The 13,326-nt window shown below is 44.2% G+C and overlaps 1 protein-coding gene across 2 annotated transcripts; it reads right to left on the bottom strand.

Annotated features, from left to right (window-relative positions):
- On the bottom strand, nucleotides 1–5,477 carry fbxw2 (F-box and WD repeat domain containing 2). 2 transcript variants are annotated; one of them, XM_069682208.1, is made up of 9 exons: nucleotides 5,209–5,477; nucleotides 4,280–4,468; nucleotides 3,513–3,805; nucleotides 2,534–2,756; nucleotides 2,216–2,410; nucleotides 1,722–1,855; nucleotides 1,432–1,518; nucleotides 1,193–1,362; nucleotides 1–919 (listed from the first exon to the last, which is right to left on the bottom strand). In XM_069682208.1, the coding sequence occupies exons 2-9, from the start codon at nucleotides 4,293–4,295 to the stop codon at nucleotides 631–633; spliced, it is 1,407 nt and encodes a 468-aa protein (XP_069538309.1). In that variant the 5' UTR covers nucleotides 4,296–4,468; nucleotides 5,209–5,477; the 3' UTR covers nucleotides 1–630. The 2 variants fall into 2 exon arrangements, with proteins under 2 accessions (XP_069538309.1, XP_069538308.1); XM_069682207.1 differs by lacking the exon at nucleotides 4,280–4,468 and having other exon boundaries at nucleotides 1,193–1,518.
- Between the last annotated feature and the right edge of the window lie 7,849 nt (nucleotides 5,478–13,326).

Raw genomic sequence — 13,326 nt, 5'->3', positions numbered from 1 at the left:
ACACACTTTGTGTTCCTGTTTATAATTTAGACCCCATAATATGTAAAACAGGCCCAGGTTTAAAAACAGCAGAACTGCCCCTTTAATGTCACCATCTGAAGTTCCAGGAGATGTTCTCCATTATTTACAGCAACGGTATTTAAGGCGACACTACAATGTTTCAATGCAGATCAGCTCAGTGAGCACTTAGCATCGTGCAGGCTCGGGCTACAGCGCGAGACATAGTCTTAACCTGGAGAGTAAAGGTCAGAGGCCACAGTTTGCACCAAGACTATGGTAGAGGTTGGCTACAAATGTTCTCATTGCACGATGCTGAAGTGATCAAAGAGCAGATCTGACAGGAACATCTCAATCTTTTCCAGGATTATTTCTGTGGATGTTTATTTGACACTGTTGGCTTTCAGAAAGTCTGTTTCTTTCTGTCCGAGGAGACCACCGAGAGGTTTACCGGTTTCTGCAGGAGTCAGGGTTCATAGTTTCATCATGTTTCTCAGTCTGTGAATGTTGGTGTGTGTGAAGAGGAGGACTGTTTGCTGAGGAAGAAACTGATAAAAACAAAATGCTTTGGTCCATGCATGATCTATCTTGGCTGTTAGGAGCACACATGATGGCGGCTCGTGTCTTCTTCTTCTATCCGTTCTCCTTCCACAGGACTAAGTGAATGCTATGGTCGGGCATGCTGGTGGCAAACACCAGTCCAGAGTCATTGTCCCCGTCCAGCCCGTTCAGCCAGGACGTCACCCCAGCCAGGAAGCTGGAGCCTCTTTTGGACTTCCTGTAGGCCGGCAGAGGCCAGCGGCCTGAGATAGCCTCTGTCCTAAGGTCCATCACATACAGGAAGTGGTTATCAAAGAGAAGCGCGAACACCTCGCCGTAGCTGAGCAGGGACAGGTTAGCAGGGTCCTGTGTTTTTATCACCCTGCAAACATCAAACACATGTTGTGTTAAGAGCGCTGGACAGAAGTATGATCGTACTGTCAAACCTCCATGACTCCAGCAATGATGAGAAGATGCTCTGTCTTTCATTTATTGTTCTGCCGTCACCACACACGTCTCAAATATAGAATAAGTACGAGCCAAGAAGGAAACGTACTCTAGCTTTTATGACCTAGAACGAGAACGAGCTGTCTGAAGTAAAGCAGCTGTAATACTTATCCAGTTGAGCTATATTCCTTCATGTGCGATATCTCACCTGAGGATCTCAAAGCTGGCGAAGTCCCACTGATAGACCCCGAGGTCGGAGCTGCAGACGATGTATCGTCCGTCAAACTGCAGACGAGGCTGCAGGCTGATGCTGCGGTCCTCCGACACCGACAGAGTCTTCAGACACTTGCAGTTTATCTCTCTGCCTAAAGGCCACACCTGCACAGAGACACAGCATGAGCACCATCTCGTGGACTCTTCAGGTACTACAATGACAATGAGCCTTACCTTTATTTCATATTTATCAGCACTGAGGAGGATGTGATCACCAGGACTGTGCACCACAGACTCCACCTCACTTTTCTGTAGAATCACCTGGTGGGAGAGACAAACACAACATACAGGTAATATGACACATTCAGTTTATGTGACACTTTAAGAACTTTGGAAACATTAATAACAAAGAAAACTGAAATCGAACAACTGAAACTTTGAGATTCAACAAAATGGTGCAGAATTATTTTGGTTTATGGAAAAAAATACATGAGTAACTTAAAACCCTCGTGAGGTGATCTGACCTTCGTGACCCACTCGGTGTGTCCGGTCAGAGTATTGAGACATGCCCCGGCATTGAGAGCCCAGACCTTCACAGAGAAGTCTGCAGAGCCGCTGACCAGCAGGTCCAGCTCATCGTTGTAGTCCACACTGAACACTGAGACACGCACACGCACACGCACACACGCACACGCACACACACACACACACACACACACACACACACACACACACACACACACACACACACACGACATATTTAGAGGTTGCATTAAACACCCACACATTCACAAATTATACATTTTAACTGTCATAAAACTTGTTACAGCTCATTCAGGCTGTGGTCTGAGCTGTTGCTTGTTCATCGGGTTGCTTCACACCTGTGTTTGTAAATCATTTAAATGTATTTCTAAGAATATTTAAAATCAAACACCTGCATTAAATGTGCGAAATGTCTGATTTGCTTGCTGTTACGTGTTCTTCAGAATAACTGGGAACAAACACAATTTAAACCGACCTGCTCCCGTGTGACCTCTGAACTGCTGGATTTTAGCACCGGTGCTCCACTCCCAGCATGCAATAGTGTTGTCGAAGGATCCGGTCACCAGCTTCTGTTCATCAAACTTCACTGTGGCACAGGTGTGTGTCTGAATCCCATAAATGCACTGCCCGGTGCGGACGTCCCATAATTTGGCAGAGAGGTCATCAGATCCTGAAAGACGTGCAGATTCATGTCAACGTTACAGACTGTAAGAACTCGTCCAGCTTCATGAGAGGATTCTTATCATCTGTGTGGAACGAACTTTTTCCACAGTGAAATTAACTTCTCGTGTACCTGTGCAGAGGAGTCCGTCTTTGTAGTAGAGGGCGTACACTCGAGCGCTGTGTCCGATGAGGGACGACGTCTCGAAGGCCTCCTGCTCCTTCAGCTGCATCATCCTCAGTCGGGCCTTCAGGTAGACCCCCTTCCAGTGAGACGCATCCGGGATGGACTCATCGATCCTCCAGCCCAGCTCCCGACACACACCCTGCCACACCTCTGTGCACGAGCTGATCACCTGTGAGGAGAGGGATGCTTTAAACACCTGCTGCACATGTGTACAATCACAAGTACGTCAATAGTTAAAGTGTGAGCTAATATACAGAAGCACAGTATTATCTTTCTGGCTTTGCCTTTCATGTCGTGCCAGGTGACCCTTTTTGAACTTAATGTATAATCACTAATCTTTAGTATTATAACGATGTAGTTTCCTTTGACGTGCACACATAATGCAGATTATTTTTTACAAATATCAAAAGTACAACGAGGTCATGACAACATCATCGTCTTGTGAATCGGCATCTTTCTGATTTGATGTCACATACGTGTTTTCTGAAAGGCTTTCTGTTCCTCTCTCCCGCTTGAGATTTATTGAGGCTGAGCTGCAATTATACATCAAAGTTTTGGCAACATTTGGTTCTCCTTTAAAGAAGCTCGATCTGTAACGCACTGCAGTACGAAGTAAAGTAAAGAACATCTATCTTTCTACAGACCCTGCAGAGTGAGACGTGTCAGGAACATTGCCTGCCTTGACATCACGTCTGGGGAATAATGTCAGTAAATGTGAGTAAAATAAAGACTTCACTTATGCCATGTGTATACCCTGCACAGAACACAGACCTCAGAGATCGATTTCTAAACACAATGAGGTCCGCTGGTGAAACTGGTCCTGTCTGAAAAGGACTCAGGACAAAAGGATAAGATGTAAGTGAGGAAAGGAGACATTCAATATAAACGACCTGCACCCCTTGACTACAGGAAGCCTGATGCTCACCTTATTCCACTGTTTGCAGACAAGGCAGCAGGTGAGCAGGGTCTGAGGGTCCAGCCAGCGCAGCAGGTAGAAGGCCAGCTCCAGAGGGAGGAGGCGCAGGAAGTCACGTTTGAGCAGCGTCTCCAGTCCATTGGAAAGGTGACGGAGCTGCACAGCACCACTCAGAGATATGAGGTGGTCCAGAGACTGGTTCCTCTGCTGGTCATTCAGAGTAAGGAAAGTGGTGGAGACTGACTCCAGCCACCCCTCAAAGGCCGCCTTCTCCATGGGCACATGAGAGCGACCTGCAACACCTGCAGGAGAGAAGCAGGTGAGACTTCAGCATGTTGTTTATGCACAAGCACACACCAGCATCTCTAACAGCCGCAGAGCAGGAGCAGGTGATCTGATAAATAACATGTTGGGATAAGCTCCAATAAACTGTTGTCACCAAGCAAGCTCAAAACACAAATATTCAATATGCAACAAAAAACTAAATGTGTAAACAGCTGTTTAACTGAAACTTTTGTAATGTACAAATATGTCAAATTAATATCAAATATACAACTTTGTATAAACGTACTACTTACTATTAAAAGAATCATTAACATGCAACTAAAGCAGAGCTGCAACGAAAGCTGCTATGACTGTAATGTCACTGTCTTTGGGTGGTGGAGATAAGACATTTGACAGTTTAATCTTAATTTAATTTAATTTAATTTAAGTCTAAGAAGCAATTTCATGAGAACTATCAGTGTATATCACATAGTGTTTAAATGTTGCGTTACCTTGTTTTAAGCTCATGTCTTTCTGTGTCTGTAAATTGAGACTAACGTAAAACTGGAGTCATATTCCTCTGCCGTGCACACATACTGTCCAATAAAACTGATCCTGATATCAGACTGTACGTCATGAGCCAACAGCAAAGCAACATGTTTACAGACAGCAAAGAAGAGACAGAGGACACAGCAGTGGACCTGTAAATCACAAATCAAAGAAGAATGACATTTGACATTTAAATAATGTGTCAGGTCAAAACAGATTTTAAAATGTGAGGAGGAGCAGATACCCCTCTGTTTTCTTAGTTTTGTGTCTTTGTCATTAAAAACATTCATCATTAAAAAAGCTGGTGAATTTGAACAATCATTCCTCACATGTCAGTGATTCAATGCTGACTTTACAAATCTATAACACTGATTATTTTAATAGTTTCTTGAAACACACAGAATGTTTAGCAGCCTTGTTGGACAACAAAGCAGACATGATGACAAGAAAATATCATTAATAATTGTAGTAATCTGCTCTCAATGATGTGATGTTGCAAAAGTCAACCCGTAATAAATTGTTTTACACATTAAGTTTAAAAATATTTAATATTCATGAAACAGAAACACTATTTGTGTCAATGTGATGCTGCAGACAGCTCGGCTAGCTTTAACTTAGCTAAATAAAAACTATACTGGCCTGTGAGATAACTCATGACACGTCTCATTATTAGAATGACTCATCAGGAGGTTTTAACTTGAAGGAACAGAATCTGTATCTTTAGTGTAAGTTAGCTACCTGGCTAGTTAGCAACTTTTGAGCGACCGTTAGCAAAGTGACATTACTCAAATACAAAAGCATGTTAGCTTCAACTGAAACAGACAGAAACAAATAACTGTATCTTCTATTTAATACAATAACATTTAAATATAAACTGAAAATGTCCACCCACCTGAGAGTTGCAGGGAGTTTCTTTATCGCCTCTTAGTTAGTTCACATAGCGGAGTTAGCCGCACTAAGCTAACCTGTCAGCGAGCAAGTTAAAAGGACTGTCAAAGTACCCGAGCTAGCCTCGTAGCTAACGTTAGCTCACCACCATGATGAGAGAACTTAATTCTGTTAATTGTTAATTACATTGTGTTTCTTATGGAGTGCGCTTCTTTTCATTTCTACAGTAGTAAAATAGAAGGATGGCAGCTTCTGACAGCATGAAAACCAGAACATAATGGAAACGCTATCCCTGCCCTGCTGCTGCTGCCTTCACCCTCAGCTCTGTCTTACAGGAGGCGCCGTATGAGCGTTCGCTAGCTAACTCTGCCCCGAAAACAAATGCGTGACGCGGAGAAGATCAGATAAGTGAGTTTAGTATTCATTCCTTTCATATGTATCCTTTGCATAGAGATTTTCAACTTAATTTTGCTTTGTAGTTTCCGTGGCATTTTTCACTTCAGAGGACCTAATTTGCCTGTAAGACAAAGCTGCAGGATATAACTCATCAGGTAACTTAACTACGGCAACTTCCGGTGTCGCGCACAATGTGGAGCGGTGTGAAATATGTGACTCGGGCCAGTTTGTTAATGTCCGTCTTGTCGGCGGTACCGTTATGCCGGTACAGAGGCGGTGATAGATACTCGGTGGTTTATTTTAAAGACGTGTTTATCTTATAATTTCGGACCACATTTCTTTAACAGACGTGCACATATTAAATCACGGGATATAAGAACGTGCCATGTACAGTAGCTTATTGAAATGTGATGAAGAATAATTACCACCAGAGGGCAAGCTAATAACAAATATTACTTCTTACATACAGTTCTGATGCCTCTCTGTGTTATAAAGCCTGCCATCAGTATCATTATGACAGTAATTGACCACATGCTTGAATCACTGATGAATGGATTAAAAGAATGTAAATTAAAAATTAAAAATAGGCAGGGAAGCAAATTATATTTCCACAGCATAACCCAAAGAGCTTCAGAGAGTACAGGCAAAACAAAAGAAACAAAGGATTGAGATATATTTAAATCAAAAGCACACAGAGTAAAGACAGTCAGACAAACAAATACATTTTTACATTAAAAAGTAATTAATTCAAAACAAAGGTAACAGGTGGTTCTAAAATAAAATAATATAAAAAGAGTTAAAGTATTTTTCATTTGTTTCCTGTTGTAGTTTTTCTATGGAAGCCCTATGCATCCATACAATATATTTACTCCGTTTTCACGTGATAACGAGTGATTTCAGTTATTTTCTGTCGATGTAGAAACGACTGGTCGCTGTGATATTACAGAGCGGGACACGCCATGCTGCCATCGCCCACACTGATGAGGTCGGCTGCTTCTGCAGCTCTGGAGATACGAGGTATGATCATCTGACGTTACGCTGGTGCAGCTAATGTAGTATAGAGTAAAGAGTATAATGGATGGATGGATGTCTGCTTAGGGCTCCCGTACTTTTACATTTTTGATGGCATTCATTTAAAGGTGGTTCTTAAGATGTTAAACTATAAGATCAAGATTTGAATGTAGATCAATTTATTAATTGATTATAAACGTGTGTAATAATTCCATCAGCAGCCTCTTGGATTCTTCTGGATATTCTAAATATTTCTCATCCTTTTGGATCATTTAAACAAGAGACACTTAAATACAGACTCTCTTATTAAACCAGATTGTTTATGTTCTCAGTGAAAAACAGACTTGATCTTTTCAGCCTTCAGAGATGATTTCAAACTCAAAAACAGAAGAGATTCTTCACTCAGTGACTTCCTGTATGAGCGACAGAAAGTGCCTCAACAGGCCGTGCTCTAACAGAACACAGTTGTTATATCTTCCCTTTGTAATCTTAATTTTATAGATTAAATCAAACTAAGAGGTAAACAGTTTGTCCCGCATCGTCTCCTCTGTTCCTCCACCAGATCCTTCGCCGTGCGGCGGCGGGGCTCAGGTCACGTCGTTAGCTGTTCCAATAATCCACATTTCTGGGCTCGTGTCCAAATGTGGTTTCTAAAGCTGGAGCTGTTGTGAAGGGGAGCTGCCCCCTCCCCTCTAACACCTCTTTGTGTCTGCCAGGTCACACTGAAGGAAACTCAACTGTTCTCTGTCTCTGAGCCTCCGGAGGCTTCTGCAGGGACAGGAGTCACTACTGTAAGCCGAAGTCACTGCAGTGAGCCGAAGCCACTGCAGTGATCCGAAGCCACTGCAGTGAGCCGAAACCACTGCAGTGATCCGAAGCCACTGCTGTGAGCCGAAGTCACTACAGGGACAGGAGTCACTGCTGTGAGCCGAAACCACTGCTGTGAGCCGAAGCCACTGCTGTGAGCCGAAGCCACTGCAGTGAGCCGAAACCACTGCAGTGATCCGAAGCCACTGCTGTGAGCCGAAGTCACTGCTGTGAGCCGAAGTCACTGCAGTGAGCCGAAGTCACTACAGGGACAGGAGTCACTGCTGTGAGCCGAAGTCACTACAGGGACAGGAGTCACTGCTGTGAGCCGAAGCCACTGCTGTGAGCCGAAGCCACTGCTGTGAGCCGAAGTCACTGCTGTGAGCCGAAGCCACTGCAGTGAGCCGAAGTCACTGCTGTGAGCCGAAGTCACTGCTGTGAGCCGAAACCACTGCTGTGAGCCGAAGCCACTGCTGTGAGCCGAAGTCACTGCTGTGAGCCGAAGTCACTACAGGGACAGGAGTCACTGCTGTGAGCCGAAGTCACTACAGGGACAGGAGTCACTGCTGTGAGCCGAAGTCACTACAGGGACAGGAGTCACTGCTGTGAGCCGAAACCACTGCTGTGAGCCGAAGTCACTGCTGTGAGCCGAAGCCACTGCTGTGAGCCGAAGTCACTGCTGTGAGCCGAAGCCACTACAGGGACAGGAGTCACTGCTGTGAGCCGAAGCCACTGCTGTGAGCCGAAGCCACTGCAGTGAGCCGAAGCCACTGCTGTGAGCCGAAGCCACTGCAGTGAGCCGAAGCCACTGCTGTGAGCCGAAGCCACTGCAGTGAGCCGAAGCCACTGCAGTGAGCCGAAGCCACTGCAGTGAGCCGAAGCCACTGCTGTGAGCCGAAGCCACTGCTGTGAGCCGAAGCCACTGCAGTGAGCCGAAGCCACTGCAGTGAGCCGAAGTCACTACAGGGACAGGAGTCACTGCTGTGAGCCGAAGTCACTGCAGTGAGCCGAAGTCACTACAGGGACAGGAGTCACTGCTGTGAGCCGAAGTCACTGCAGTGAGCCGAAGTCACTACAGGGACAGGAGTCACTGCTGTGAGCCGAAACCACTGCAGTGAGCCGAAACCACTGCAGTGAGCCGAAGCCACTGCAGTGATCTGAAGCCACTGCAGTCACTGAACGTAATAACAGTGCAGTCTGCTTCTTCACTCAGACACCAACAGGAACGTATGGCCCCTGTTAACTCTTTACACCTGAGTGAATAATCACATTTATTTCAGATTATAGAGACGGTGCAGTTTAACATGTCCCCAACAAACAGCATGAAGCTGACCTGATGCACAGAGACTTTAGAGCTTGGTTCATTAATAACATGTCGTGTCACTAAGATAAACAGCTTTCAGTATCATAAAACCAAATACTATAAAATACACACACATTAATATACTCATACTCCATGCACAAATACACCTCCGTCATTTAAAGTACAATTAGACGAGAATGATGTTTGATACTTTAACTTGTTTAATATTTTATGATTTACATTTTATTTGTGGTTTTATTTTGAAAGGTGTCCTTATCACACATTATTATGATGATAAACAGGAAACGTGTGTGTAACTCTGCATGTGGTCAGATGGCTCAGACTGATGTGTAATCATTTGTAGTTTCACTCTTTGTTTCTGGTCCATCTTTATCTGTTACTGATAATGAGCGAACGTCTCAAGGACAGAACATCCGATCTGTGCCGTCGTCTCTCTGTGGTGTTTAACATGAATCATCCTGTATCTGCACACAGCCTGCACTCATCCTTCTTTATGTACTAAAGACATCCGCTAAAATCTGTGACTCAGTTTGAGAAACAAAAGTCAGACGGTCACATCCGGAAAATATCTGCATCGTCAGATTCCACTGATGAGAAATATTTACATAAAACAGGAACATTACTAAAGACGTGTGACGGGAGGAGGACGCTCCGCTCTCTGCTCAGCCTCTCGGTCCTGTCTGGTTTCAGGAGGCTGTAAATTAAAGTTGCAAATATTCAAAATGAGACACCTGACACGTGACTATAACACAGCTGTGCAGTGTTTCTGTGTGAATCACACCAACACACCAAGATGTTCATCTGCAGCTTATCACAACTCCATATTCACACAGAGGTTATAATTCAGAGGAGCATGTATGTTATATTTCCTTTAAAGAACCAAGTTTAACAAGACGTGTAACCAAGAGAGCTGGAGGTCACTCAGAGGTCGGAGGCTGACAGGAAGTCTCTATCAACACGTCAGACGTATGCTGCACCATAAATATAAAGGATCGTTTATATTTTATTTACAGTATTTCATTCTGATTTTACAGCATTTACACTTCAACAGACAACAAACTCGAACAGCAGAGCAGCAACAGTAGAACAGCTCTGACGTCGCGGTCAGAGACGTGGCCTCGACGATACAGTGAGTTAAAAACGCCTCAGTGTGTGTGAGACTCCTGCAGCAGCTCCTGTTTTATTCTGTCTGATGGTCCTGCAGGTTTCTATCAGTCAGCGGCCGGATGGCAGGAGTGTGTGTGTGTGTGTGTGTGTGTGTGTGTGTGTGTGGTCTTACAGTAAATCTGGAGGACAGGAGTCGCTCAGCTAATAATTCCTTTTGCTTTCTGGCCCACAGGAAGTGTCTCTGCTGCACTCACATGATCAGACTTTCTCAATAAAGTTCAGGCTTTTCATGTCCCTCACAGATATGAACACACACGATAGTGATCATACGTGTATCTGACAGTGTGTGAGTCAGTGTGTGTGTCTGAGGGGTGTCAGGTACAGCTGGTGTGTGGGGGGGCAGGTTAGGCTTACCCTGACCCTAACCCGAACAGGCTAAGTGATTGAAGCTCGGCTGCTAAGCTCCCCGATAAAGAACCGCTAAAGCTGCTGAGGCTCTAATGAGCCGGGGGGGAAGACCAGGACCGGACTCAGAGGACTGAACCCACACACACACACACACACACACACACACACACACACACAGAGGCTGATCAGAGCACAGTGATCACAGCATTATTCAATATTTATGTTTATGTTCAGGGACGTTGTCATACTGATACAGTATCATTAAAGGTATCGGTATGGGCCTCCTGTACAGCCTCAAACGTGACACTGTGTCTGTGAGCCAGCCAGTCAATGCACCGATCCATAACATATAAAAATCAGCTAACAAGCAGCAGTGCGGAGCGAGCAGAGCTCAGTGTTACAGCTACAGACATATAACATTCACATCACCCTGCTGTGGGAGAGGTCCTCTGTGCACCTGATACACCTGCACTTTAATGATCATGACGTCCTCAGAGCATCAGTGAGGGCTCTTTAAAGCGTCACATCTTCAGGGTTCATATGAAGTCTGTGTTTTCACTCAGGCTCTTTGTCATCAACCTAAAGCTTCATTCAGTTACACGATGATCTGTAACAGCGCTTTATGTTTTTACACGTTTCTGTTCATGAACTCTGTTTTCCTTTTCGTCACTTCAAATGTCAGATTTCACACGTGGACACGTGTTCTCTTTGACCTTTGGCCTTTTAATCAAATCAAATCAAATCAAATCAAATCAAACTTTATTTATATAGCACCTTTCATGCAAAAAGAATGCAACACAAAGTGCTTCACAGAAAAATTAAAATCATATCACTAGAATTAAAAACATATCACAATAATACAAATACTGGAAACTTGCCCATCCCGACCCCCCCGCAGAGGCACACATACACTTTATCACACACACAGACAGACACACATGTACACGTATGCACATACACACTCACACACATACACCCACCCACACACACGCACGCACTCAGGATAAAACATGGTAGAGAGACATGGCAGGACACTGAGGAACAGGTGAGGAAAACGCCACCTATGGGGGCCATCCGCACTGGGAGGGGTCACAGTCTACGCCCGCAGGGAGTGCCACCCACAGAGACCACCCCGACCCGGAAAGACCGGGATAGACTCCGCACAAGGTGCAGAGCCCCACGGTCCTCCGGGCCTGAGGGATCTCCAGGACGACGTCCCCGCAGGCAGACCAGACACACCTCCCAGTGTGGAGGGCTCCCATGAAGAAACACTGGAGCTAAAAAGTAAAAGGCTAAAGACAATAAGATAGGCTGAGATAAATGTAAGAAATAAAATGATAAAGATAGAAAAAAAATAAGATAAAAGCAATAAAGTGCAAAAAGAATTAAGAATAAATCAATAAAATTATTAGATATTAAAAATAGAATAAAGTAGTTAAAAGAACAGGATTAATCAGTTAAAAGCCGAGTTGAAAAAGTGAGTCTTGAGCTTCTTTTAAAAACATCAACAGTCTCTGCGGTCCTGATGCTCTCCGGCAGGCTGTTCCACAAGCGTGGGCCACAGTCACTGAATGCTGCCTCACCGTGGGTTTTGGTTCTAACTTTAGGAATGACTAAAAGGCCGGTGCCGGAGGACCTCAGGGTCCGCGAGGGTTGATATGATAAAAGCAGTTCAGATAGATAAGATGGCGCAAGACCATTAAGACACTTAAAAACTAATAAAATAACCTTAAAATCGACCCTGAAACACACGGGGAGCCAATGCAGCGACTTTAAAACTGGTGTAATGTGCTCCCGCCCTCTGGTCCTCGTCAGCACACGTGCGGCTGAGTTCTGGAGTAATTGTAAGTTAGAGATAGTCTTTTTGGGAAGACCAGAGAGCAGGGCATTACAGTAGTCTAAACGACAGGAGATTAAAGCATGCATCAGCACCTCCGTGTTAGCCTGAGAGAGAAACGGGCGGACTCTGGCGATATTCTTAAGATGATAAAAACCTGTTTTTGTTTTGTTTATAATGTGTGGGATAAAAGTGAGCTCAGAGTCAAAAATGACGCCCAGATTCTTTACGTATTTTAATGGTTTAAAATCCTGCAGTTTTGGTAAAAGTTTCTCTCTCTTGCCTTCAGGACCAATGATTAAAACTTCTGTTTTGTCCTGGTTGAGCTGTAGGAAATTCTCTGCCATCCATGACTTAATATCTAGAATACAGTTTAAAAGGGTGTCAATAGGCCCTGTGTCATCAGGAGACACGGCAATGTACAGCTGCGCGTCATCAGCGTAGCTGTGAAAATTGATGCCGTGTCTCCTGATGACGTCCCCAAGTGGAAGCATATAAAGATTAAAAAGAATTGGACCTAGAATTGACCCCTGGGGCACCCCACACCTGATTTCATGTGTTCCTGAGGAACATGTATCCATACTTACAGAGAACGATCGATCTGTGAGATGAGAACTGAACCAATTAAAAACAGTACCGGAGAGGCCGACCAGGTTCCTGAGTCTTTCTAATAAAATGTGATGGTCTACTGTGTCAAAGGCGGCGCTTAGATCCAGTAGAACCACGCCTGTGAGTTTCTGTGAGTCTGCGTCACACCTGATGTCATTTAAAATCTTTAAAAGGGCTGTCTCGGTGCTGTGCTTCATCCTAAAACCAGAGTGATGCTTCTCTAAAATATTGTTTCTATTTAAAAAGTCATTTAGTTGCTTAAAAACCAGTTTTTCTAAAATTGTACTTAAAAACGGTAAGTTGGATACAGGTCGGTAATTATTAAAAATGTTGGGATCTAAATTGCTCTTCTTCAGAAGGGGCTTCACTACTGCCGTTTTGAAGGCAGCGGGGAAGACACCCGTCTGAAGACAGAAATTTACTATATTTAAAATCTGTTCCTCGAAGAATCCATAAAATGTCTTTAAAAGTGATGTGGGAATTGGATCTAAAAGGCAGGTTGTTGGGTTTACCTGGGAGAAAACTCGACCAAGTGTCCCTGCATCAACCAGGACAAAACTCTCCAGTGTTTCCTCGGATAAAAGCGACTGTCCAGGTGTGATAAAAGTTACATTCTGATAAAA

Source organism: Semicossyphus pulcher, unplaced genomic scaffold, assembly GCF_022749685.1.
Source record: "Semicossyphus pulcher isolate SPU_LCO1_2020_fin unplaced genomic scaffold, fSemPul1.0.p SCAF_52, whole genome shotgun sequence".
Lineage (NCBI taxonomy): Eukaryota > Metazoa > Chordata > Actinopteri > Labriformes > Labridae > Semicossyphus > Semicossyphus pulcher.
This window is presented reverse-complemented; position numbering and strand designations above follow the sequence as displayed.